General features: G+C 39.4%; 1 protein-coding gene across 2 annotated transcripts in view; it reads right to left on the bottom strand.

Moving 5' to 3' along the window:
- Positions 1-27,491, bottom strand: part of TMEM117 (transmembrane protein 117) — a 411,244-nt gene that overhangs the window by 382,093 nt on the left and 1,660 nt on the right. The window contains exon 2 of one of the 2 annotated variants that reach the window (XM_036457197.2): positions 18,533-18,564. In XM_036457197.2, coding sequence (XP_036313090.1) covers positions 18,533-18,536 — 4 coding nt within the window. In that variant the 5' untranslated portion in view covers positions 18,537-18,564. Of the gene's footprint in view, positions 1-18,259; positions 18,565-27,491 lie in introns of both variants that reach the window. The other variant, XM_036457196.2, reaches the window with a different exon arrangement.

Genomic DNA, 27,491 nt, shown 5'->3' with positions numbered 1-27,491 from the left:
TGGCGTGGGCTGTGGAGCCTCATTTTTGTCCAACCATTGAGGCCGCCTTTTCAAATTAACATACAGCACCCATTTTTTCATCTCCGGTAACAATTTGCTCTAAAAACGGCAAATGGTTTTGACGAAAGAGGAGCGAACTGCAAATTGTGACTCTTTGATTACGGTTGTTGTCGGTCAACCCATGAGGAACCCATTTTCCAAACTTTTGGACTTTGCCAAGTGCACGCAATTGATTGGAAATTGTTTTTTGTGAACAATTTAAAGTTGTCGCAAGCTCTTGTTGGGTAATTTGAGGATTTTGCACCAAAAGAGCTTGAAGAGCTTCTTGATCAAAATTGGACACACAGCCTTGACCACTCTTGTCATCTAACGAAAAATTTCCCTCGCGAAATTTCTCAAACCAATGCTGGCATTTTCTGGCGCTAACTGCATCTTGACCAAGAGCACTACAGATGTTTTTTGCAGCCTCACTTGCTTTTCTTCCTAATTGGAACTCGTAAAGCATGCAGTGCCGAATATGCTCTTCATCCGCCATCTTCTTAGCCCTAGTTTTGCAACAAAAACCAAACCAAACACAAACTTTTTCAAGCAAAACTTGTTAATTGCACTTCACATGTTCTGTAGATACCACGTGTTTAAAGGTTATGTCAATACAAGTCAATGCCAAGCAAGATTTTAAACGAATGTTTAAAAACGACATTAATTATTACTAGACCCTAATAGAAGTCTTCCTGCCTTCATTCTTTTCAGAGCAACCCAAAAAGTCACTGAAAAAGCCTAAATAAGATCATGACATTCCTCTCTTCAAAACCCTAAGATAGCTCAGTCTTAAAATGAAATAAAATTTCCTTACCTTGATCTACCACATTCTACATCACTCTTACCTACTTCTTCCTCTCCCTCCTCCCTCCTCAGGTCCTACAACATCCTTGATGTTTCTCAAGTGTACCAAATATTTGCCACTTGTGGATGTTTTCATTTGCTGTTCCTTCAATTTGCAGTGCACTATTTCCAGATTTTCACTTGGCTAGTTCCTTCTCATCATTCTTTTTTTTTTTTTTAATATATTTTATTGATTTTTTACAGAGAGGAAGGGAGATAGAGAGCTAGAAACATCAATGAGAGAGAAACATCGACCAGCTGCCTCCTGCCATCCTACTGGGGATGTGCCTGCAACCAATGTATATGCCCTTGACCAGAATCGAACCTGGGTCCTTTCAGTCCGCAGACCGATGCTCTACCACTGAGCCAAACTGGTTTCGGCCCTTCTCATCATTCTTGTCTTAGTTCCAATCTAACCTCCTCAAAGGAAGCTAATCCAACTACCCTATTTAGAGTATGACCACCCTAGGCATTTAGCGTCCCAGATCCCTGTATTGTTTTCTTTATAGAATACATCATTCTCTGAAATCATCTCTTATTTGAATTGTGTTTATTTTTGAAATCTTGTATCAGTCAGGTTAGGCTAGGTTATGTCACAATAACAAACAATCCCAAAACCTCAATGTGTTTAACCAACCAAGGTTTATTCTTTTGTCAAACTACATGTCCATTAGGGTCAGCTAAGGACTCTATTCCATTCTACCTTCACTCTAAGACTCAGGCTAACAGAGCAGCAACTTGTGAAGCACTGCTGAATGCTGAGGAAGTGAGGGGGGAAAGCTGGAAGATATAGCATGTGCAATCAATGCTCTAGCTTAGAAGTACCACATATCACCCAGCTCACATCTAACCAGCCAGAACACATCACAAGACCAGAAGTACAATCCTACCATGTTCCAGAAATGGATGAGACAGAAAACTATAGTGAATTGCATTAATGACCACAATTATTTATATTTCTTCCACCAGAGTGTACAACATATGAGAGAGAAAAAATAACCTTAAGTGTTTTGTTGTTTTTATTATCCCCAGTTCCCAGAACTAGGCCTCCAATATAGTAGGCACTCTAGAAATACCTCTTGAATGAATGCATAGCATCTCTTTTATTAACCTTTCCTGAATTCCTAAGTCTGAAATATCTTGATTTTTCTTACTGAAGATCTTCCTCCACCCACTGCTGATGGCTTTCTGAAAAAGAGTAAAAATATTCTTCTTTTATATTCAATTTGATCTGCCATCTGGAATTAAGAATAAATTCTGTCAGTAAATGCTCTGTCCTGATTTAAATATAGATTGTTAACCACCACCTGTGTTTACAAAATTCAGTGGAGGGGATCGAGTCCAGTAATCGGTTTAGGCTCTAAACAGAAGCAGGAAAGCAACCTAGAAATAAATGGATAAGGTCATTTTTCAGTTAGCTAAACCAGCAGACTTGTGGCTGGGGATATAATGGGGAAAAGTAGGAAGGGCTATGAACCCCCATCTCTACAGCCTTCCCACCACATGTGGACAGAACTTCTTACTCTATGAAAGGATCGGAGAGGAGGAACTTTAAAAACAATGAGGACTGCCCCACGACTTCTCCTTGGGGACCCTCTTCCTTACCTCCACTGCTGAAAATATCATTACAGAGTTGGCTCTGCTGCCAGGGATGAGGGACAGCATGGAGTAGAGACAGTCTTTAAAAGTATTAAATAACACCATTTTTTAAAGCAGCTTGGATGGAGGTGGGGTGGGCACTCCATAAAGTGGCCCTAGTGGGGAGTTCAGAAGAATAAAACTTCCAGAATAAAAATCTTTCTGTATTATTTCAGAGTAAATTAAGAAGGAGGGTCAAGGAGTCTGCTAAAACACCAATTGTAAATACAGTATGCCTATTTTAGACTCTAAATTCTCAAAGTGATATACACATATTTATTAGTGTTTTTATTTTCCTTTAAGAGTAAAGGACTTTTTCCAATGAAATGTCTGTGATATGCAATCCCATTTCAACCCCACTAAGCTCCAGCCATTGGCCTCTGGCTATGCATCAAACACTCAAAATACAGGATGGCCTGTGCTTGGACAGTTGCCCTGATCTCTTCTTGAGAAGTTTTCCCCACCCATCCCCCTCTCAGATAGCTATTAGGGCTGTTCCTTCATCTCCTTCAGGTCTTTATCAAGTATCTCCTTATCAGAGATGGAATTCCAGCAATGTCCCAGACTCCACCCTGGAGTGCTCAGCTTTGTTTGTCTAGTCAACAACACAGCCCTCTGATTTAATATGTAATGACTTCTTGTTTATCACCTGCCTTTTCCCACTAAAATGGAAGTTCAATCAGGGCAGGAGCTTTGTGTTATTCAGTGTTACATCCCCAGAGCCTAGAAAATGCTCGATAAGTATTTACTGAATGAACAAAATATAGTTATTAAAGCTGTGTTATTAAGCCTCCAATACCTTGCAGGTTAATTGAGACAAATCGATGAGCATAATCCAAAAGAGTGAACAAGCTGAAAAGAAAGTAGGATGATCTAATGATAATGTGAAGTTCCAATTTTAGAAACTGATTGATATGCCTTATGTTCAGTAAATGGGAATGGACTCAGGGAACATAAGTTCTTAAAGTGAAGATGTTATTTTTTTTTTATTTTTTTTTTTTTAAAGAAGAACAGCATGCTTTGAGCTATCAGGTCTGTCTCCACACCCTTGCTTCCTTGCTTCCTTGCTTCCTTCCTTCCTTCCCCTCAACACCATCCTCACTGCCACTTCCAAATGGAGCCTTCCTCACCAGACGTCAGGGGTACTCTAGAGACTGCAGCACACCCCCTGCCCAAGTGCCAGTCATCCTGCATTCACCTTCCTATCGTGATTCTGTCATCCTTGTGATCAAACATGTTTACTTTTCTTCTTTGACTTTATATATTGTAGTTTCTTTTAACAACAAGCTGTATGATTTTGTAATGTAAAAGGGAGGGACATGCTCCATGTCTTCCCCATTGTTTTCAGAATTTTAAACTCCTAAACTGAAATTCACCTCCCTCCACAATTTACCTTCAACTTCCCTTTCCTGTCTCCATTGGGCACAAATCTGTTGACCCAGGAAAACTGTCCCAGCCACACTTTACCCCAAAACCATTTGTCCTTTCCTTGCCCACAACTTTGTGACTGCCATTCTTCCAGCTGGGAATGCCCTCCTTCTCCCTCCTACGGAATTCCTCTGGAAGAGCAAGACACAGCTCAGATCCAGACCCAAGCACTGTTGCAGAAACAGTGGTTGGACAGACTTCCTAGAAGAGGGTGTGTTCGCCATTATTAGAAATGCTCAGAGACTGACTGAAAATGGAACAAGAAAGCTCTCACCAAACCCAAGCAAACTGAGATGCTATGGTTGCTGTGAATTCCTACTTCTACCTTATTTGACCACTTCTGTTGGAGATGACTTCTCGCCACCTTCAAAATAGACTGTCCATCCCTCTTAGATGGCAATCATCATATGCTGGCAATGCAGTTTCATTAGAGCTGTATTTTCATACGTCTGTGTCTAATCTCCATAGCTCAATGCAAACTCCTGAAAGACAGTCTCATGGCCTCTAGAACTGTTCTTTGCAACTGATAGGTACTTGATATGCTTGTCAGTGATGATGCTGAAAAGGGGGACAGTTCAAGTAGAAATAAATTGGGAAGAACAAGAAACTTTGCTCTATATTCTTTCATGAATGGTCAGTCACGTGTGGCCACAAGAAGGGACAGAGAAGGAAAACACCATTCATTCCTAGAGAATCCTAGTCACTGCTTGCCAGGAGGGGGCACCATTGTGGGTAGGAGGCATGACAGGCAAGGAAGCAGGCTCAACAAGGCAAGTGGGGAGCCAAGAGTTAAGGACCCGTAGGCAAATACCGTTATTGGGGATCAGGAGGACACAAAGGGAAGATACAGGGATGTTTCATTGGTGTGTTTGAATGTCACTAGGTCACAGGTTTTCGGGAGAGGGGAAACAAGAAGGGGAAACCTTATACTACTAAACCTGGTCACAGGGAAGGGTACTCACAGCCTGTTTGAGGGGATGTTGAGACAACAGAAAAATATGACGTTTAAAAGGTTATAATATGAACATTAGCTTCCCTGGGCTGCTGAGAGATACGTTCAAGCTCACCCTTCTTGGATTTATGTGTGTACCAGCTTGTCTTCTCTTCGCTGGTCTATCCATGTCAATGGGCATGTCCTCAGGGACATGCAGTATTGTAACAAGCATGGACCAGCCCAGGGAAATCTTGATGTGTAATCACATTCCTCTTGAAAGGAGAGAAGTGAAGCCCAGCACAGAATGTGAGGCTGCTGATGGCTGCAGAGCAGGAAGCATTGTGTGGAGACCTTCTGGGTCAGCAGCAATGACAGGCTTTGTCCTGGAGCCGTGCAACTTCTTGCCAGGTCAACTAAATGCCTTTCCTTACCCAAAAGAGAGGTCTGGTAAGGCAGAGGGTGGTGCCAGAAAAGGTCCCTAAACACAGAAAAAGTGGAGCGAGCTGTAGGGAGTGGCCTAGCACAACCCAGCCCCGAGGCCCACAGGCTCACCGGCTGCCAGCTCACCATCTGGGATGCCTGAAAAGGCACCTGTCTGGGAATCAGGAGGTTTCTGTTTATGTTCCAATTTTACTGCTGGCTACTGTTGTGACCTTGGAGCCAAGCAAATCAACCCTGAACATTTCTGTTTACCATTTCTGTTCAGCAGTAAGTCTGGGCCATGGCCCTGACAAAAATACAAATCAAAACCAACAGAGCTGCTTCAACCACCGTTGATACTCAAAATCAATACACAGCTGCAAAGCCACCATTAGAACGCAATTACAGTTTGTCTTTGGAGAGGTCATGCACCCCTTATTCCAGCCTGACCCCCTGTGAAGCCCCTAGGTTCACTTCTAATGCCCTTTGTTTCCCTTTTCGCTCCAGAATCCTGCACAGCAGGACAGCTTCCTGATCAGAACACTCTCCTATGTTCTTCCAGTGACTAGCACTTACTCTGTGGACTTACATCTCCCAGTGATGCCAACTGCTAACATCCTCGCTTGTTCATCACACCTCACAAGCGGCATAATACTTTAACCCCAAGGTCGGCAAACTGCAGATCGTGAGCCACATGTGGCTCTTTGGCCCCTTGAGTGTGGCTCTTCCACAAAATACCATGGCCTGGGCAAGTCTATTTTAAAGAAGGGGTTATTAGAAGAAGTTTAAGTTTAAAAAATTTTGCTCTCAAAAGAAATTTCAATCGTTGTACTGTTGATATTTGGCTCTGTTGACTAATAAGTTTGCTGACTACTGTTTTAACCCAATGAGAACATCTTTAAGAACTGATTCTAGTTATAAAGATTAATGAAAGAAAAGAAAAACAGGGAAAACTTTTATTTGTCAGTGTCCTCTCAACGCACACTCCTCTTCCCAGGACTGTTTATTACCTGAACAACAAACAAATGGGGTATGAGCAATGTGGTAGGAGAGAATTAAACAATCCAGCACCCTTCACTTCCCATTTTACTCTGTATTGTTGAACCAGCTGTCAAGTTCCTCACTGGCTAGTTACCTTGCACCCATCAGTGAAGTGGCTACTCTTGCGTGGGTATGCCTGCTACAATTCCATTTTCATAAGAAATTTCTACCATTTCCTTCCATAGGTGGGAAATGAGGAGTGGAGGCAATGATTGGACCTGGTAAGGAAGAGGTACCTTGACCCCTGAATGATGCATCTCTAACAAGTACAGTAAAAAATAGCTAGAGCCGAAACCGGTTTGGCTCAGTGGATAAAGCGTCAACCTGTGGACTGAAAGGTCCCAGGTTCGATTCCAGTCAAGGGCATGTACCTTGGTTGTGGGCACATCCCTAGTAGGGGTGGTGCAGGAGGCAGCTGATCACTGATTCTCTCTCATTGATGTTTCTAACTCTCTATCCCTCTCTCTTCCTCTCTGTAAAAAAATCAATAAAATATATTTTTAAAAAATAAAAATAAATAAAAAGTAGCTAGAAATGTACCTGGTTAATTATTGCTTAATTACAATGCTCTACCCTGAGTTGGTGTTAGTAAGGCCTTGACTGTTTGCTTCCTCTGTTCTGATGGAACTAGAGCACCTGGGGATCCTTCCACACTGAAAGCTGCGGCTGACTGCCCTTCAGTGCTAATGGCTGGGTAACACACTGCCGCACCTAATCGGGCACCTACTCAGCAGGCGTGGGAGGAAGTGACTGCATACCTGGGGATTTCCAGCCTCCCCTTCCTTTCCTTCTCTATGAGTGAGAACACTAAAGTTATAGGATTAGGCAGTGCCCTCGGCAGTCCCGGATCTGCCTCGTGCTTCAACAGTGTTTGGAAGGAACAGACCCAAGGATGCTCCTTTTTCCAGCCTCCAGCCACTCTCCTGCATCTTATCCAGTCACCACCTTCAGAACCACCTCCAGGACCAGCCAACACACCAGTTGTTTGTTTGTTTGTGTGTATGTGTGTGTGTGTTTGTTTTTGTACCTCAACTTCTCATTGCTGAGCAACCATGACCTCCCTAATTCGTCAGAATTATTCCATCGAGGTGGAGGCCTCGCGCACCTACCTCTCTCTGGGCTTCTATTGCGACCCACCGTGTGGCTCTTGATGGTGTGGGCCACTTCTTCGGAGAGCTGGCGGAGAAGCGCAAGGGTGCTGAGCATCTCTTAAAGTTGCAAAATCAGTTGCATTCTCTTCCAGGACTGCTGAGGCCTCTCAGGATGAGTGGGTCAAAACTCAGGGCCATGAAGAGGAGCTCGAACCATGCCATTTTGGAGATGCAGGCCCTGGGTTTTTCCCTCATCTCTGTGCACATTCTCACCTCTGTGGCTTCCTGGAAAACCACTTCCGGGGTGAAGAGGTGAGACTCATGAAGAAGATGGGTGACACCTGACTCACTTCCATAGGCTGGCCGGCCCCCAGGCTGGGCTGGGGGAGTATCTCTTCCAAAGGCTCACTCTCAAACACGATTAGTAGCTTTTGGAGCCCAGAGGCCTCTGAAAGGCCCCTCTGCATTCCCCTCGTGTCTAGCTTTTACCTGAGCCTCTTTCAAAACTACTAGCCATTATTTTATCCACCCTGAAGCCCTCTCCCATGCATGGGACCAAATGAAACAATAAAGCTTTTTGCAGAAGGAAAAAAAAAAGTTACAGGATGAGGGTTTTGTAAAGTGCTACCAACTTCAAAAGCCCTTAGACATCAAATTTCCCTGGAAGAGGTGTATTCCTCAGGGATCAGTTTAATGCTAAATATCAATCATTTTCCAACTTATCTTTCCTAACCTCTTGTATCAAAAACTTTGCTTATTTCCTCTATGTTAAAGGACACTCCAAGCATTGGAATAACATCTTTCTCTAACTTGAACGCTGCTGTCATTTCTGATTCTAAAATGATTTTATTCAACAAAAATGAATTATGGGTTGACAATTCAAGTCTCAAGAAAAACAAAGATTCTGGCACTCAGTATTCACTGGTTGAGAATGAAGAAGGCGATGAACATTTAAATAATGTGTATCATGAGCATCAAATACTGTATTTTGAAAGGATTTAAAACTACATGTATTCTAAGTAACATTTGGCTACCTATTATATATAGAATTTCTTCAAGTAATCCCTCCAAAATGAAGTCCTTATCACCTTGATTGTATAATCCTAAAATAATTGTTGACAATCACTCTGAATAGTAATAAATATACATTTGTTTATATTTACTATCAACTATCAGGATAAACTTGAGAATTATTTATACCAGTGGTCGGCAAACTCATTAGTCAACATAGCCAAAAATCAATAGTACGATTGAAATTTCTTTTGAGAGCCAAATTTCTTAAACTTAAACTTCTAACACCACTTCTTCAAAACAGACTCACACAGGCCATGGTATTTTGTGGAAGAGTCACACTCAAGGGGCCAAAGAGCTGCATGAGGCTCAAGAGCCAAAATTTGCCAACCACAGATTTATACTACTCAGCTACTTATATCTCAATTAACACAAGAGAAGTCAGATCATACTCATATCATTGTATTAAATGGTTTTCCTTCCTAAATTATGATTAAATTTATTTCTTTGTGTTTTGGATGTTCCTGTATCAGCAAGACTATTTTGCCCACACTTTCTGGAATGTTTCCTATTTTGAATTGATAAAATCATATGTGTAGCTCAAACACAAAGGAAAAAATTTCAAACTAGGTGTAAGCTACTAGTAAGACAATATAAAACAATCTAGCATTTAGCTTTATTAAATTCATTAAATAACAAAACACTGTTGAGTTACTTACTTGGTATTTTATGGAAAAGAGCCTTTTGTTAAAATAAAAGAAAAAAAGCCTGAGAATTTGTCTTCTCAAATGTCAGGATGTACTGAGAATGTTTTATTCACAACTTTCTGTTTAAAACTAGGAGACATAAATACACAGAAAATAGCATACTCCTTAATATTTTGAATAATATAAACATAACAAAAATACTCTTTTAACATGTGTATTTCATAGATGCCAGGTTATCAGTCAAATGATTCTTTTTTTTTTTTTTCTAATGACATGCTTCTAAAAAAAAGAATAATGATTTCTATGCAGCTGGTATCTTGGGGGAACCAAAGCTATATATGAAATGTTGCTTATAGTCAAGCCTGGGCCCATTATCCAGGTTGTGTAATTCTGAAATCCAAAAGACTCTGATCTCTTAGCTGATCTGTTGGCAACACCTGGCCAAACCTGAATTCATTTGGCAACAAAACCTAATTTGTGCGGATATGAGGCTGTTTATAGCCTTTATTTATGTCACTTCATGTGAATATGTATATATTCAGCTACAGATATATTAACGAGTTTGATGATGGAGTATCTTCTCAGCTCCATAGGGAGAGCTACTAAATGCAAACACATGCACTGAATTCTGAACTACAACTGGTCTCAAGGTTTGAGTAAGAAATGGTGGGCCTGGATTAAATTCAGTAAACCCACACAGTGCTTTTCTGAGGATCATTCAAGGTAAATGGGCCGTCGCCTACATTCTCATTACCTAAACCCATCATTTCCTGAACTCATTATGCTCTCTAACTGCATTCTCCTAACGACTTTGTCTTTTCTTAATGAAATAATCACCCCTATAATCGCCCAGCCCAATCTTTCTAGTTCCCAGAATTTCACTCTTACTCTCAACTCCTCATATCCCATCAGTTGTTGAAGACTCACAGGCTCCATACATCCCCAACCTGCTGCCCACCATCCACCCACATTTCAAACTGACCTGAACAATCTCAAGGCTGAATGATTGCAAGAAGCTCCAAAAATAATTGCCTACTTCCTTTCTACTCCCCTAACCTCTTCCCCACCAACTCCCACCAGATTCTGCTTCAAAATTAATCTCATCATCCTCCTCCACCATGTCCAAATACCTTCCTTGATTCAAATACCGCAATAGAAGAGATAAAGTATGGGACTGGCATCGAAAAACCAAAGAATATAACAGCCAGCCCACATTTCTACTGCACTGCCTGCTCTGTTGTAACACAATATGCATGCCCTCAGTTTTTTCCTCACTCCAAAAAGAGCTAAATTGTTCTCATCTCTTTTGCTCACGCCCTCCACTCCATGATCTGAAATCTGTAAAATTATTTTCATTTTAATCTTACTCATGCTTCCGACTCATCCCATGCTGGCAGCAAAGTTGTCTTCTGCCTTCCTGCCCCACCATGACCTCTCTTCTTGAATTCCCACAGCTCTCACACTCTGTACTTTTCATTTGCTATGTACTTCCTTGTATTATCATAGTAATCTTTCACAAATATGTATCTTGTCTCTTTAACCAGATTTTAAATTCCTTAAGAGCAGAGACCAAGTCACAGTTATGAATGAACAATGAATACCCTTCTGTAACTTACAATAAAAAGGCAACATTAGCAAAGTCCACATAAAGAACAAAAAAACAAAGGAACATTAATAATTCTTCATTCAAATGTATCAAACACTACTATGTTCCTAGCATTTTTTTAGTCACTGAGGATTAAATGATAAGCAATACAGCATAATCTCTGCTTCTCCCTCTCCCCCCACCCCCCAGGCTAATGGTATGGCTAGGGAACCATGAATTATTTTATAAATAACTATATACACATATATATATGTGTTTTTGGAAAAATACTATGTAATATTAAGAGGTTCAGAATCATTATCAAATGCTATACCTGTCAATTCAATCTGAGTTGGCCTTTCCTCCATCCATGTTAAAAAACAATTTTTTAAAGCAATTAATAGAGGCTCTCTGCTCATGTTAGAAAAAAAATAAAAAAGGAGGTGGGGGACAAATAGCAGGAGCAGTTTGTTGGAGAAATACATTTGTATCAATCTTAATATTCTTAGATTCATCCTTGGGTAAAGTTATTCAATTGGAAAGCATTACTTACACTTTGATCACTTTGCCCTTTGTAGAATTTTCATGGACTACAAATTAGAACTGTGTTTATGCTCAAAAACTATACTCTAAATATTGTGAATGTCTGCATTAAGATACAACAGTATGAAGTCCATTTCTTCATTTCCCACTTTACCATTCAGTGCCTCCTATATAAAGCAAAGGAAAAAAAATTTTTCTTTACCAAAATTAAGGGCAAGGAAATCCCAGAAGTTAGTGCTAAGAAAACTTTCCCTGTGAAATTTGTAATGTTCATCATTTCTGATATTCAAAGCTATATAATATGTCACAGTTCTATTTTTTTGTCCGGGCTCCAAGGAAGCTCAAAACCAATAAGGTAATAAAGCTCATGAAATCAAAATATATTTTATTTTCCTTGTTTTCTGTGGTCCTCACTTTCTATTACTATTGTATCAAGCATATGTGTAGTTGTAAATCATTTCAATTCCTTTTTAGAATAAAAAGTATTTCTTACCCAGCCAGCATGGCTCAGTGGTTGAACATCAACCTATGAATGAGGCGGTCATGGTTCGATTCCTGGTCAGGGCACATGCCTGAATTGCAGGTTTGATCCCCAATGTGGGGCATGCAAGGGGTAGCTAATCAATGATTCTCTCTCATCACTGATGTTTCTATCTCTCTCTCCCTCTCTCTTCCTCTTTCTGAAATCAATAAATATGTATTTTTAAAGAATTATTTATTGAATAAACTCAAAGAAATTAAATTCTCCTTTTGTACAAAAGTTTTATTAGCACAATAATTTTGGATTTCTCTAGTTATAGATATCTGTAATGCAGAATTCTCCAAAGGCTAGGATGCATTACTTGAACACAGGTCTTTTTTTCCTTTTTAATGGAATCTACCAAATGAATGTAAAAGAGAAGCACTGGAAAAATAAAACTGACATCCCAATGGAATCTAATTTTTATAAATCTTATAATACTCAACAAGATTCAATATTAAATCTAAAGACATTTTTCTAATATACATCAATTCTGATTTCACATATGTGTGGAGAAGCACAGGATTTGGTTGGAAAGTCTGTAAGTCGGATATCCCCCAAGGGGCCCCAGATTGGAGAGGGTGCAGGCTGAGCTGAATTTCATGTACTTGGCCTCTAGTACTGAATAATAAATCTTACAGATGAAGCATCTGAATTAATCTGAAAAGTAATCATATTATTTTAAATGTTAGAATACATATACTTATATGTGAATAAGGGGTTAAGTTTTTCTTAAAGTTTTCTTCAAGGCCTATACAAAGTAATTGGGAAGGTAACTCCACTGTGAATCCAGCAAGCAGAACCTATAAGCATTTCAGACCAACCCACCAGGAGTCAAAGCATCATCTCATCAACAAAATCTCATCGCCTGACAATAGCTATTCTCTACAGACCCAGGCCCACACACAGCTACATTCCTCACCCTAGCTCCTTCCCCTTTATAATCCTGTCCCCTACACTTTGCTAAAAGGCAAGATTTAATGCTTATAAGCACCCCATTTTAATTAGACTAAGCATTGCTGTCATTATAATTCTTTTTCTTTTTTTTTATAGTCCACAAAATCAGAACTTGAGCAGTAAACACACTTTGCAGACCTCAATATTCCAAAGCAGAAAGTTCACCACCTCCCTCTGTCTACTGCAGCCAGCAAAACAAAAAGGGGGGAAGATGTGAGAAAGCATGGGACTTAGTTGGAAAGTTTGTAAGGAGGAATCTCCAAATTGGGGAACCTTGTGGAAGATGGCAGCCCCTACCTTGACTTTTCCAAACAAGTCTGAGCCCCCGGGTGTTTTACTGGAATCTTTATATTTACACTTCAAAGCATCTTACTTAAAGGACATTACAGATGTATGTGTCTTCTCAAGGATGCTTACCCTGATGATAGTGTCTAGTAGTTAATTTTAGTTCAAGCCATTGTTACAATAAAAGCCTAAGGAAGCAGGTGAACCACACTGTTTGGTCCCTATAGCCAAGCAGCCCTTTAGTCCTCTTTTTCACAGAAACATATGTCAGAGTAATCCATTCATCCGTTGCTCAGGGTCTGCTGGTCAGTCCCAGCACATATGATCCTAAATTATTTTCAACATTTATGAAATTTAGGATTTGTGACCAGTCTGAAATCATAACAGTTTAGTGCTAATATGCAGGAAAACTAATTCTCTTGTATTATCCCAATCATAAAGTGAATGGGAGAGAGAGAGAATTTAAAATGCACTTAATAATTTCTGACTCTGATAACATGTAATTTCCAATTTGCAAGAGTCACTATTTTTATTTGGTACAATTCCTCCTACAAATTACAGTCCATGAGAGTTTCATGTTGTTCACTAAAATAGCCACAACATTGTAATGTTTGTCACATTAAAAGATAAAAGTCATAACCAATGAAGCTGAATTAAAATTATGTGCTCACAGAACATTTGCTCTTCCTCATTTTTTAAATATAATTTTATTGATTTCAGAAATAAAGGGAGAGGGAGAGAGAAAGAGAAATATCAATGATCAGAGAGAGTTTTTGATTGGATGAAGCGAGCGAATGTCTGCTTAAAATTGGCGATATTGTATTGTCCTTTTGGAGTCTTTTAAGAAGAGACTATCCATCATAATAAACAAGGGAAGACTCACAAGTTAATTACATGAAAGGGGTAGTGGCATTCTATTCAATATTTTTATTTGGCATTTCATGAGAGAATGACAAAAAATAACAATTTAACTGATCTCACAAAATAATTGTTTATTTTGTAAACCATCCCAATTTCTACTAACAAAAATGTCTGTGCTTGCAATTAACAACCCCTCCTCTAAACATACATACCCCATCATCACCATCAACTACCACAAGCTTATGTGACTAAATGGTTAAAGGTTTAAATATGGCCTTTAAAAAAATGAATTTTGTGTAAGTGCTAATGATTTGGGAACAAAGGAGAAAACATTTGTCACATTCCAAGCCAATAAAAACAACGAGTATGATTGCATTAAATTTTGGATTCTTTTCCACAATGTTGCATGGCTGCCAGTTCCAGAGTCCCCTGATGTACTTGATGTACTTTCTTTGGTGCAATTGGACAAAAGTGGAAGCCAGGGGGATGACAACAGACAGAAGGAAGTTAAAGAGTGCATTCCAGAGGGTATAATGCTTGAACTTGGATGTGAAGGGAAAAGAGAAATTCACCAACTTAACATGGAGGGGATGAGCATGATGGAATGGGATGGCACACATGCAAAGAAAGGCAAGAAGCATGCAAGACTATTTCTGAGCAGCCGGGGTCTCTCCTCTTGTCCTCTCCAAGGTCCCTACTTCTACCTGTGTCCTAAGTCACAGACCAAAGAAGCCTTCAGAGATGCTGTCTTTCTTCTATATCTTTGTCTACACTTCAATCCAGTTTCTTTCCCACAGGTTGGAGAATGAGCAAATAATTCTGCATAGTATAGAATGTCAAGGGATCAGGTCTGAAGTCAAGCAGGCGTAGATCATAATGCGCTTTGAATATCAATCAAAGGACTTAAGACTTTATTCTGTAAGTCACAGGAGACATTTAGCCATGTAGAAAAATTATTTTTGGTAGCAAAATCAAAATGAATTATGAAGGAGAGAATTCTTAGAAGCATATGACTGCTTTTGAGTGAAGGAAGAAAGAATGGCCATAAAGGAAGGTGAAGGGAGATAACAGGAGTAGACAAGTTTCAAGTTTATTAGAAAATTCAATCAGGAGTCCAGTTACCTACTTGTCATCAAAATTTGCAAAAGGTTATCATCCCTTCTCTAATACCCCATATAATTTTGTAGATTTTTAGTAAGAAAAAAAAATAGAAGGAAACTGCCATATTGCTGCCTAGCCGGTGTGGCTCTGATGGTTGAGCATCAACCTATGAACTATAATGTCACAGTTCAATTCCCAATCAGGGAACATGCCTGGATTGTAAGCTCAATCCCCATAGCATGCATGCAAAAGACAACTGATAGGTGATTCTTTCTCATTGTTGATGTTTCTCCCTCTCCTCTCCCCCTCTCCCTTCCTCTCTGAATTCAATAAAAATATATTTTAAAAGAAATTGCCATACTGCCAAATACAAATGATAAAGCTGACTGTATAATACTATCTTCCCTATATTAAGCAAAATCAAATTTAAAAAAGATACACTTTTACCCTATTTTAAAATCATTTGTACTCAATATACCACTTGAAATCTAGAGTGAATTATTTATTCCAACAGGAGAATTACAAAGTAAGTTATGACTAAAATGTGATTTTTGTATAGGAGGTAAGACTTTGCAATGGCATAACTTAAAATGTAGCAATTACAAAACCAAATGATCTTCTCTTATTATTAATACCATAACTATGATTCTCAATTCATCCTTAATATAGGCAGAAAGCTTTGGTCTAAGTTCACCTTAACTTTCTACACTGAGTAAATTTCCTGAATGGGTAACAAACATATCCAGCCTTCACTTGTAAGGGATATCTATTGTTTTGTCTGCCCAGCACCCTCCACCCATTTTTGCTGACCCAGTGCCTCCTCCTCTGCCCCCCCCCCCCCCCATTTTAAATCTCTTCTATCCATACGATTACTACTCAGGATACCATGCTTGTTCAATGTTTGGTGGAAGGCCCAACTAATACCCAGTTCCTAGATATCCTCTATATCAATGGCCTGTCTCTCCACTCCAGCACCCAGTCTCTAAAGATTCCCTAGTTGGAAATCCCCACAACAAATAGCTGTAATTATGTTAGAATATGAACTTTAACCACACCCATCAATTCTTTCCCTTTTCCTACTTTCATTTTACCTGTTCAATTTCATCCAAATCTTCAAGCTCTTGTTCACTCCTCCCAGACTATCATCTTCCCCACCTCCTTTCCACATCCAACCAGATCCCCTATTAATCAAATCAATAACTCTTTTATTAAAACTCTCCATTTATGTTCCATCCTTTGTTTCCAAAACCACAAGCCAGAAGGGTCCCCACCCAGATGAATCACTCTCAACTTCTGTTCCAGGTGGCAGAGCTCTCATAGAGAACACTGCTCAGCACTTCAGACGGATGCCATTCAACCCTCTCCACATCCATCTTTAGCTCTTCCTTCTTCATAGCAAAGTAGAAATTACCAGATGGCAGCACATTCGCCCTCTCTGCTCCTCCACTTCAAACAGACCCATTCGAGTACTAGCTTTCACTTCATTTATGACTATTTCTGAGGAACAGGAGTCTCTCTTCCTGGCCTCTAAAGGCCACTATTTCTAGCTGTGTCCTAAGTCACAAACCAAAGAAACCTTCAGAGATGCTATTTTTCTTCCATATCCTCACCTGCACTTCAGTCTACTAGCTCCTTCCCTTACAACAACAAGCAGATCCATCAATCTTACTCCTCAAATAAAATCACCAACAAAACCAATGACAAAAATCTACCATTGGTCCTTCAATTTTTCAAATATATATATACTTTTATTGATTTCAGAGAGGAAGGGAGAGGGAGAGAAAGATAGAAACATCAATGAGAGACAATCATCAATTGGCTACCTCCTGCATGTCCCCCATTGGGAATGCAGTCTGCAACCAGGGCATGTGCCCTTGACCAGAATCGAACCTAAAACCCTTCAGTTCACAAGCTGACACTGTATCCACTGAGCCAAACCGGTTAGGGCGGGCCTTCCATTTTTAGCCACTTCCCATTTCTCATTTTCTTCTTCCATTTCTTCATCAAACTCCTTAAACTATGTACATATATAATAAATAGACAATATGTATATTTTATACATTTATGTAATAGAACCAGATGGCAAAAGTTTGCGGAGAAAGTAGAGACTGAAAGGAATATATATGTAATATTATATGTGACTATATATGTATGTACATAGTTTGTTCATTCATTATTTAAATCATTGCCATCTGTTTCTAACCAAACTGCTAGACTGAAAACACTCACAATAAGTCACCTATGATCTTATAAGTGCTAAATTCAAAGCTCTATTACCAAGTTCTCTTCCGAAGTGGCCAAGCAGCATTTAAAACTTTATTCCCCATAGCACTTACCACCCCTTTATGGTACAGGTTAGAAATTTACTTGCTTAGTGACTTTCTCCTGTAGGATATACATTTTTATGTGGGCAGATATCTTACCTTTTTGATTCACTTCCTGGAATAGTGCCTGGTATGTAATAACTGATCAATGAATATTGATGAGATAAATATTGCCCATCCCCTGGCCAAAATGAATTAGGCCAGAGGTGGAAACCATACACAAACTGGTCAATGTGAGCTTCTTCCCTGAATGTTTAAACTTGGGATCAAGAGAGTCAAGCCAGTCTTTCTGGGTGAATGTAAAATGATCTTCAGTGTGAATGCAGAGAATAAAGCAGACTGATAGAGGAGCCAAGACAAAGAACACCTGAAGAATTCAAGCCCCTGGTTCCATTTATCCCAATTATCAAAGTAAATCCTATCCCTCATCTCGGTGAAACAACCCAAAATCCTTACAGTGAATTATCTTTTTATCTTGAACTAATTTAGTCTCTTTTTCTGTTGCTTAGCACCGAGAGATTTTTTACTTATATACTGTTCTGTAGTTGAATAAGCTCAAAATAAGCATCCTAAAGCCAATTCTTATTTATTTACCACATCATACTTAAGTACTGTTTATGGGGGAAAGGGTTATTTTCATCTATTCCTAAACAAGATTACATAAACGTTCATTTATTTTTTTTTTCTAAAGCTATTTTTTTTAAATGAAGTCTGGTACTTCATGATAATTTCCCTTAGGCCATATCAAACAAAATAAACCATTAAACAGAGAGTAGCTGAAGAGCCTAGCTACAACAGTGCATACCAAATTACTGGTAAGGCTAGGGAGCGATCGGAAATGCATCTTAAATTTTGCATTTAGAAATAACACAGCTCTCCTTTGGAGAATAGTAACTGAATAATTACAGCATTATAGCTCATGGGTACTTACCGAACAAACGCTGGTGGAACAGAAACTTGCCAGCTATTAGTCCTGTGAGGATGGCCAGTAGCCATAGTAGCACCTTCAGGAGCCTCCAGCTAACTCCTCTGGGGTATTTATTGGTTACAAATGAAAAACAGTTCCCAACAACAATAACATTGGCTTCTGTTTGGCTATGAGAAACCGGGTCCTCCGCAAATATTAAGAAGTTAAAGAAGATCACCAAGTAAGCCACAATCAGGCGAGACCAGGGGTGCTGGAAATAGTAACGGAAGTCTTTACCCATCCTTCAAAACTTGAATTCCGTCGTTTACCTGGATAAGAAAAGATACATAGCGTTAGAGCAGGAAAACAAACAATCTCTCTTCCTGTTATATGTTCACATTTATAATGGCTCAATAAACAGTTCTTCAGAAAAAGATGATACCTGTTTCTTACAGCACCAAGGCAAGTCTGAGATTGAGGCAAGTAAATATTGTGCCTTCCCTGTCATCTAATAAGGCCTATAGGTGGATTTAGGAAAGAAAAAATAAAAGAGTAAGAGGAGAGGGAGGAATAAGAGAAGACAGAACACTTAGGATCAAAATTAGGATGATGACTGAGATGACATGTGGCAGTCACCTCAGGAGGAATCACAGAGCAAAATAACACAATGCAATACTTTTCCTGTCTTAGATTATTTTTGATACTGTTATAATCCAGACTTGCTTAAAAATTAAAGCAATGTAGAAGTTAACTGAGCATGTATTCTTCTACCCTAATCCCTCTCTCCAGAGTGACAATCCCTGATAATTTGGTGGATATACTTTCAGATCTTTTTTTATTTTTTTTTATTTTTTTTATTAAATTATTATCTGTGTACATATTTTAACATTACTCCCCCCATACATACCCTCCCTCCCCAGAGTTTTGTGTCCATTGGTTGTACTTATATGCATGTATACAAGTCCTTTGGTTGATCTCTTATCTCCCCCAGATCTCCCTACCCTACCTGCTGTAATTTTACAGTCTGCTTGTTGCTTTACTGTCTTTATATCTGACTTTTGGTTCGTCAGTTTATAATGTTTTTTAATATCCATAAATGAGTGAGGTCATGTGGTATTTCCCTTTCATTGACTAGCTTATTTCACTCAGCATGATGTTCTCTAGTTCTATCCAGGTTGCTGCAAATGATGAGAATTTTTTTTAAACATTGACGAATATACATATGTGTATAGACTTTTATAAACAGTGTTCACATCCTAGTTGTCAATTTTAACACAGTAAGTTTTGTGAAATAGCTCAGTCTGTGGTAGAATAGTTGCACTTAGGAGGGAATGGGCAACTTTTTCTGTAGGAAGGAAGTGAGGAGAAAAGAAGATTTCACAGAGGAGTACATACCCAAGTTCAAGATTGGAAAGTTAGCATAATTTCTTTCCCCAAGTAATGAAGGCAAGAATGCTCGATCTAGACATATGCAAAGGTGTAGAGGCCATGCAAAACAGTTAACATGCCCGAAACCAGTTTGGCTCAGTGGATAGAGCGTTGGCACATCCTCAATAGGGAATGTGCAAGAGGCAGCTAATCAATGTTTCTCTCTCATTGATGTTTCTAACTATCTGTCTCTTCCTCTCTGTTAAAAAAAAAAAAATCTAACATGCCTAAGTGGTGATCCTAACCTGGATGTACATTGGAAATAGAGAAACTTCCTTAAAATTCTGATGTCCAGCTCACCCAGTGTGGTTCAGTGGTTGAGCATTAACACATGAACCAGAGGTCATAGTTCAATTCCTGGTCAAGTTCAATTCATGCCCAAGTTGTGGGCACAATCCCTAGTAGGAGGCATGGAAGAGGCAGAATCATGGATGATTCTCTCTGATCATTGATATTTCTATCTCTCACTCTCCCTTCCTCTCTCCCTAAAATCAATTTAAAAAATATATCTAAAATTCTGATTTCCAGACCCTACCTTAGCTTCTCTTTCCTTTTTGGGAGCCAACCTATTCACACACACACACACACACACACACACACACACACACACATTAAGCCTTCGAGATCCACTAGGACTGTGGCTGGGTGATTTTGCCTAATTCTGGGGTTCTGGAGTTCCATTTTGGTAAGCCTATCCGGTACTCAGTCTAAGCTGTATTTCCCATTTCCCCCAATAATAAAGCTGATTAAGCCCAGGATAAAAACAATAATAATAAAGAAAAGATTGCACCACAATCTGCCAATTCTTTTTCTTCCTTCTCAATGTATCTAGAACTGAGAGAGAAAAGAGAGACTCTTACAAAGCCTACAGTATGTGACATCCAGCCTCCGTGTTGGCTGTCTGCATGCATTGTTATTTCATTTTCCTCTGAACAACCTCTGAAATAGGCATCACTTTGTGTGCACGCAGGGAACTGAAGCTCACACAGATTATGTAACTTCCAGAAGTCATGAGAGCAGGAGAGCTCTGATTTGAGCCTCTGGAGTCTGACCCCAAGTCCTGGTCTCCAGCCCCTGCCAGCAGCCAGATCAGCCCCAGGCATTTTCCCAGCCTAGGGCCCAGCCCCAGGGATGTCATCCCCCAAATACCTTCTGAAGATACATTCTGCTCTAGAGATGATTCTATTAGCTCTGCCATATAATACATTCTTCTCTAGCACAGGAAAAATGTATATGTGTACATGGCTAAAAGTACAAAGATCAAGCTACGCCTAAAGTAACTCTAAGTCAACAGAATAGGCTCCAAGGCTCCCAAATCCAATATTCTAGGCTGATGAATGTCAATTAAACCCACAATTTCAGTTAATGAGACTTAAGTATTTTAGAAAAGCAACATAAACACAAAAGGAATGACCATAAAATTCAGCAAAAACAGTCACTGTGCCTTGGCTTCATCAAACTTGTAAGCCATTGCAAGTCCTTTGTGACCTGTGTGTCTTCTCTGAAATATCTGTCCCCAGGGGCTGCGGCTCAGACACTTAGGAATGGTGACAATCGCAAGTTTCTTTCTTTCTTTTTTCTTTTTTTTTTTAATGTAAAGTTCATCACCCACTGCAGCAGCAGAGACCTGCATAGTTCTCACACTGAAAAGAGCAGAGAAGGCAACAAAAAAACAAAAATGATCACTAAGTCACGTGTTTTCATGACATTCAATAGGTGAGGATGACAAATGGGTAAATATCAACCCACTTGCATGCAACATCTCTGGAAATGTCCAGAGACCACCATTACAAAGACTATACCGAAATCATCTCAAAGCCAATGAGTCTTGAAGCAGAAGTGATGCCGACCTGCCATCAGAACTGGATAAGGGTATCATTTAAGAGGTATCTTTATGGCTTCTCTAACCAATGAGAAATTCTGTTGTAGTTGCACCAACCCCTCCCCCCTCCCTCTACCTACATGCAATTAAGGCAGCAGAATTTAGAATACTGAATACATATGGCCTTGGTTCTTTTTTAAATAATACATATGCTTATTTTACAGTTGCTTTTAACTTCAGAATCTTGCTTTGTGGGCTATATCGTAATGTCTATATGTCCAAGTTGAATGAGAACACTTTTTAAAAATGTTGGAGATAGCTATTCCTCTCCAGTAATCATATTGTCTCAAGAGAGAGAACTACAGAATTAAGCAACAGACCAGCACTAAAAAGAGATTTTAATTCCTACTGGGATGCTATGAATGCTGGTATCATGCCCATGTTACAGGTAAGAAAACAAAGACTCAAATATCCAGGAAGTGGAAGAGCCAGCATATGAATCCAAATCCATTCCTAGCCCTTATTTTGTCTAATTTACCAATACCTCAAAGCTGTGAGTGCTTCTCCCAATATAATATTTCCCAACACATTTACAGCTTATTCTTAATTTCCACTAACAGATTTAGTGACTTAAATACTAAATGAACACAGCTCTGTTATTGATCTGTTAGTCTTTTTATTTTATGCTAAGAATGGCTGGTATGTATTCGTACCTCATACTCCAAAGCTGCAGTGATGTCTTCTACAGGGTCCCCAATTTCAAAATCTGCCTAGCTTGAATAAAACTTCTCGGATCCCCACTTCCTGATTTTATACACAAGGTTGCCGCAAGTTTGCCTCATTCTCTCAGCCCTGTTTTCTAGTTCCTCGGGCTTCTGACATCCAGAGTACCAAAACTCTTCTTTCTTCCACAGCTCGCAAAAAGCATCTTTATGACCAACAAGATCACCTGGTGACTCTAACATTAATAATCTAGGATTAAGGACTATTCAAATATGCTACACAGTGCAGCGCAGCCAGCTAACCCTTTACATTCGTTTAAATCCAATTCTGGGCCCATGGATGAGCTTTTATCTTAGTTAAGTTTGCTTTGATCTTGGCTCTTATCATATCACGTTGAAGTGATCTGTTATGTGTTTGTCTCCCTTCATGGATCATAAAGTCCTCAGGGAGGGGGGGCTGTTTACTTCCAGGACACAGCTCAGTGCCAAACCCATAGCGGACTCTCATTAAACACCTGCTGGAGGAGCTGAGTGGTACCCTCCAAAGGAGAAGCCCCCGTACTGGTTCAGGAGAGATGAGAAGGCAAAGCAACCTGCCCTTGGCTGACGTTATGGAAAGAGAAGAGCAGAGGAGCCCAAAGACTGCACCAATGACCCATTCAATAGCAGCAGTGATGTGTCCCCACCCAACACCATCCCATTTTAATACCAGGCTCTGCATTATTATCACTATTACTAAGGTTGACATTTAGTGAGTACTTACCACTATGAGCTTTACAAACTAAATGTCATTTAAATTCCATAGCAGCCCAATGAATAAAATACTCTTATTTTACAAATGTTAAGACCAAAACTTAAGAGTTCAGTAATTTTTACCAAATAACAAAAGGAATCTCTGCCAGAGTTGGAATTCAAATCCATGCCACCTGGCTTCGACACCAGGCTATGCCTTCTCCACACCAAAAATAAACTCCAAAATTTTGCCCTTTATATGTTAGTTAAAAAGTGCCTGATAAAAGATTTATCTGATAAAAGATTCACAGTACTTCTAGGATAAATGAATCTACTATTACTATTCAAAATAACTGGTAACATGATCAGAAAGAACAGGACCCATATGACTGCCTACAGAATGGCTCAGATTGTTGTTCTTCTTTGAGCATCTGTATAAGTAGTGGAGCTGATATGATTGTCCTTTGGTCACGCATCACTGATGTTCACTTTGTGATTTTCCAAGGATGCTTATAGAAAACGCTGCATCTCTCAGCTCTCCACCATTTAATTCCCTTTTATAAGTGATGACATCATGACGTACAGGACACTATCAATTCTTGGTAGCCTCTGTTTTCTCACATTATAACAGTGATGAAGATATTAGTAACTATAGGCTCAAACTTTAATATGCTGTCTAATAACCCACAGGCCTTCAGTTACCAGTTCCAAGTCTGGCAGTTCTAATATTTATATTCGCTCTTAGAAATGCCACCCATTTTACTGCAAGCCAGTAGTTCACCTGGTATTCAAGGATAAGAATGGAGAAGAATTCAAAGAAAAATGGGAAAGCGGTGGGATATTCAGGCTGGGAAGATACTTTGAGCAAAGGCATAGGAGAGAGAGTCTGGTACAGATACAGAGATGTATTAGTAGTTCTGTGTGGCTGGAACACAGAGTGCTTGGGGGTAACTTGTGAGAGTTGATGAAAATTTGGGGCCACTTGAAGGAAGATTGTACAAAAGTGTTGTTTTGCAATTTACTCAATGGAAAATAGGGAATCAAAGGTTTCAGAACAGAAGAGTGATATGCTTGATTAGAGCAGGGTTTGGGGAAGATTTCTCTGTCAACATGGAAATGATCAATTGGTATGAGGCCTGATGAAAGTGGGGAGATAATTTAGAGGTAACCCCAACAGTTAGAAGATGATCAGGTACCAGACCAAGGCAACATCAATGTCCTGACAATTATTGTAATAATTTGTTTCAATGAACCAAAGTACGAGGCCTTCCTTCCTTATGAGGGTCTTTATAAACAAATGAAGGACTTCAGAAGTGTGAACGTCCTGTTCCCAACAGAGACCCTGGCTCATGAATAGGTTCTACACAATGACAGGTATGACCTAGATGGACTGAATCACTTATATTAAAAAATATGTAAGGATGTGTATGGGAAAGTCACTGATGAACTAATCAAATGTACAAAACAAGAAACACATTATCATTAGTCAAATAAACCACACCCAAAGCGCAGCTCTGCTAGTGTGAGTCTCAGCATCAGGGAACACCCAATCAGGTCACAGGAAGAGAACATTGTCACTGTAGAACTAAATTATGCGATAAAATTAAAATCGCTTCAAATTTTTTGAAGCTTCTTGGTATGTATATCTGAAATTTCACCTGTAACCCCTATTAGCTCTTATTAAAGGGCTGTATGTACTCTGTGTCTGTACTCTGCCAAAAGTGTGAATATTATTTCAGCACCTTGAATCTAATTTCTTTTAAAAATAATTTTTAAAAAGACTTCCTGTACTAAGCCCTGGCCAGCTTGCTCTGTAGTTAGAGCATCAGCCTGCAGACTGAAAGATCTGGGGTTTGATTTCTGGTCAAGGGCATGTATCTCAGTTGTAGGTACCCAGATCTTGTAGGAGCGAGCATGGGAGGCAACCAATTAATGTGTCTCTCTCACATCAATGTTTCTCTCCCCCACCCTCCCACTCTCCCTTCCTTCCACTCTCTCTAGAAATCAATTGAAAAAATATCCTCAGGTAAGAATTAAAGAAAAAAAGAAAAAAGAAAGAAAGAAAGAAAGAGGCCTCCTTTACTTTAATTTTACTTTTTAAGGTATGCATTTTGTGACATATACAGCTGTGTTTCAAACGGTCCCTAGTTTTATCATACAAGAAAACATTAAAGGCTATTTTTCTTCAATTACCTAGTTGTAGTATTCTACTAATGTAGGTAAAGTTCATTGCAGTTAGCAGAACATTTTTACAATCGTTTCATTTAACCCCTAATATATAATCATTTGTAAAATTGTATGTCAAAAGGAAAAATGGAGTTTTAAATTATTTATTATTGTTTTCTTAAAAGGTAAATGTAGCCCACCTCTATAGCAGATTTTACCTGTTAGTGTTTTCAATGGCAAAAATCACACCATTAGAATGTCATTAGAATGATTCAAAGGAATTAGGAGCATCTGCTTTGCAGAAGGCAGCCTAATGTGGAGGGAGGAATATGGCCCAGCTCTGCCTGACTCGGCTACTCCCTGGCAAATCCTTGGGCAAATCCCTTACCTCTTTGAGATTCCATTTCTTCATCAATAAAATCCTAACAAAAGTACTTTCTCCATAAGGTTGTAGTGAAGACAAAAGGAGGCTTCATTTGTAAAGTGTCTGGTCACTTCCATGTACTTCCTACCCTGAAGACCATTATTAAAACACAAGTGACTCCAGGTCATTTCCATTAGAAATGAGCATGACAATAACATCAACTATCTATTCCATTTATTGAGTGTCTATATATGCTATTCTCAGTATTAAAGGATATTTAATACAACAACTCTACAAAGGATTAATATTATCCTAATTTTACAAATATTGAAACTAAGGCTCAAAAATCATATAGAGGAAGTGGTGAAGTCCAGATTTGTTAATTCATAATAACATGCATCATTCGTTTGCTCAATACTTAGAATGTCTACTTGTGACAGGTACTGGCCTGTGCATGAGGATTACTAACAGACCACGCCCTGCTGCCTTGCCTGTTATTGTCTCATGTGGGACATTAAACAGAGAAAAATGAAATACTATGTATTTTGTAAAGTTATAAGTTGGTGGAGAAAATTAAGCAGGACAAAGTTAATAGGGAGCATCAGGAGTAAGGAAAGTTGAAGAAGGCCTTGTTATAAGGTGACTTTTAAACAGAAATATGAATCAAGGGTGGGAGGCAGGGAGATATCTGGGGAAAAAGTAATCCGGACAGAAGGGATAAAAAATTGCCAAGGCCAGTGTTGTGTGCATGATTAGTGCACGTAAGGAGCAGACCAGGGTTAGTGTGACTGGCTAGGCTGTGGGTGCCTGGGAGTATGAAAGGAGATAGGTCTGGGAGGGAGCATAGGATTGTGATCCTGCCTGGAGACCACCCTGTGCACCTGGGCTCTCCTGCTGTGTGAAAGGGGAAGCAGGAGAGGGACACAATCCGACTGACCATGTCGGAAGAGCCACTCTGCCTGATGCCTGGAAACGCATCATCTCTGGGCACATTTGAAAGGATGGGCTGGCAAGATGGACTGATGGTCTGGATGGACTGATGGGCTGGACATGGACGTGGTCTGACAAAAGCCAGAAATGGGATTGCCATTTCCTGAAATGGGAAATGCATTTTCTGAGATGAACACCTTTTGAAGCAGATACAGACAACATAATGCTAATTAACATGTGTAAATTCTTTCTATGTGTTGGGCTCTTGGCAAGCTCTTTTTGTGCATCGTCTCATTTAGTTCTTACACCAAACCTTTGGATATACCAGGGAAGAAATGGAGATGCAGAAAGGTGATAACCTGCCCAAGGTCACATAGCTACCAACTGGCAGAAATACATCCATATGACCCAAGGTCAATACTCTTAATACTGCTGAACTCCCTACACTGAGAAGTACAGAATACAAAATAAAGGACCATTGGGAAGGAAGCAGAAGTACTGGCAAGTAGATGATGGCTGGCACCTCTTAGGCACTCAATAAATATTTGCTAATGGATGAATCAATGAAAAATTCAATGTATGCATGGTGGTATAACAGACCAAGTTTGATGAGGAAAAAAACACTGAAGACTCCGTTAGAGAGAATAGACTCTGGAAAATGAATATTCAAGTCTTTAAAAAAGAGAAATGCCGGAAAACCAAAAATATATTTGTCTGGACAGCCCTATGGTAAGGAGAGACCTATTATAAAACTAGTCCCTTGAATTGTTGGAAGAAAAAGCAGACATGAGGAGATGACACATAACATTTACATACTGCACTTGATTGATGCAGGTTATATCAATAGTAACAGAAGTAAACTCAGAACTCCTTACATTTAGTCCAACACAAGAGCCCACATGGCCTTTTAAATAAAAAGCAACCTTTTAAGTCAATCAATGAAACCACCATAAGTGGCTTAGATACCAGGATGGTGTTTGTGGTCTCCTTATTTGCAAGATCATATCCATAAATCACTTCCTAGACGTTCTCTTCACAGTTTTTCAACCTTTACGTGATTTTGTTTCCTCGTTCTTACCCTGCAGTCCTTGG

The sequence above is a fragment of the Pipistrellus kuhlii genome, unplaced genomic scaffold (genome assembly GCF_014108245.1).
Source record: "Pipistrellus kuhlii isolate mPipKuh1 unplaced genomic scaffold, mPipKuh1.p scaffold_m20_p_3, whole genome shotgun sequence".
NCBI lineage: Eukaryota > Metazoa > Chordata > Mammalia > Chiroptera > Vespertilionidae > Pipistrellus > Pipistrellus kuhlii.
This window is presented reverse-complemented; position numbering and strand designations above follow the sequence as displayed.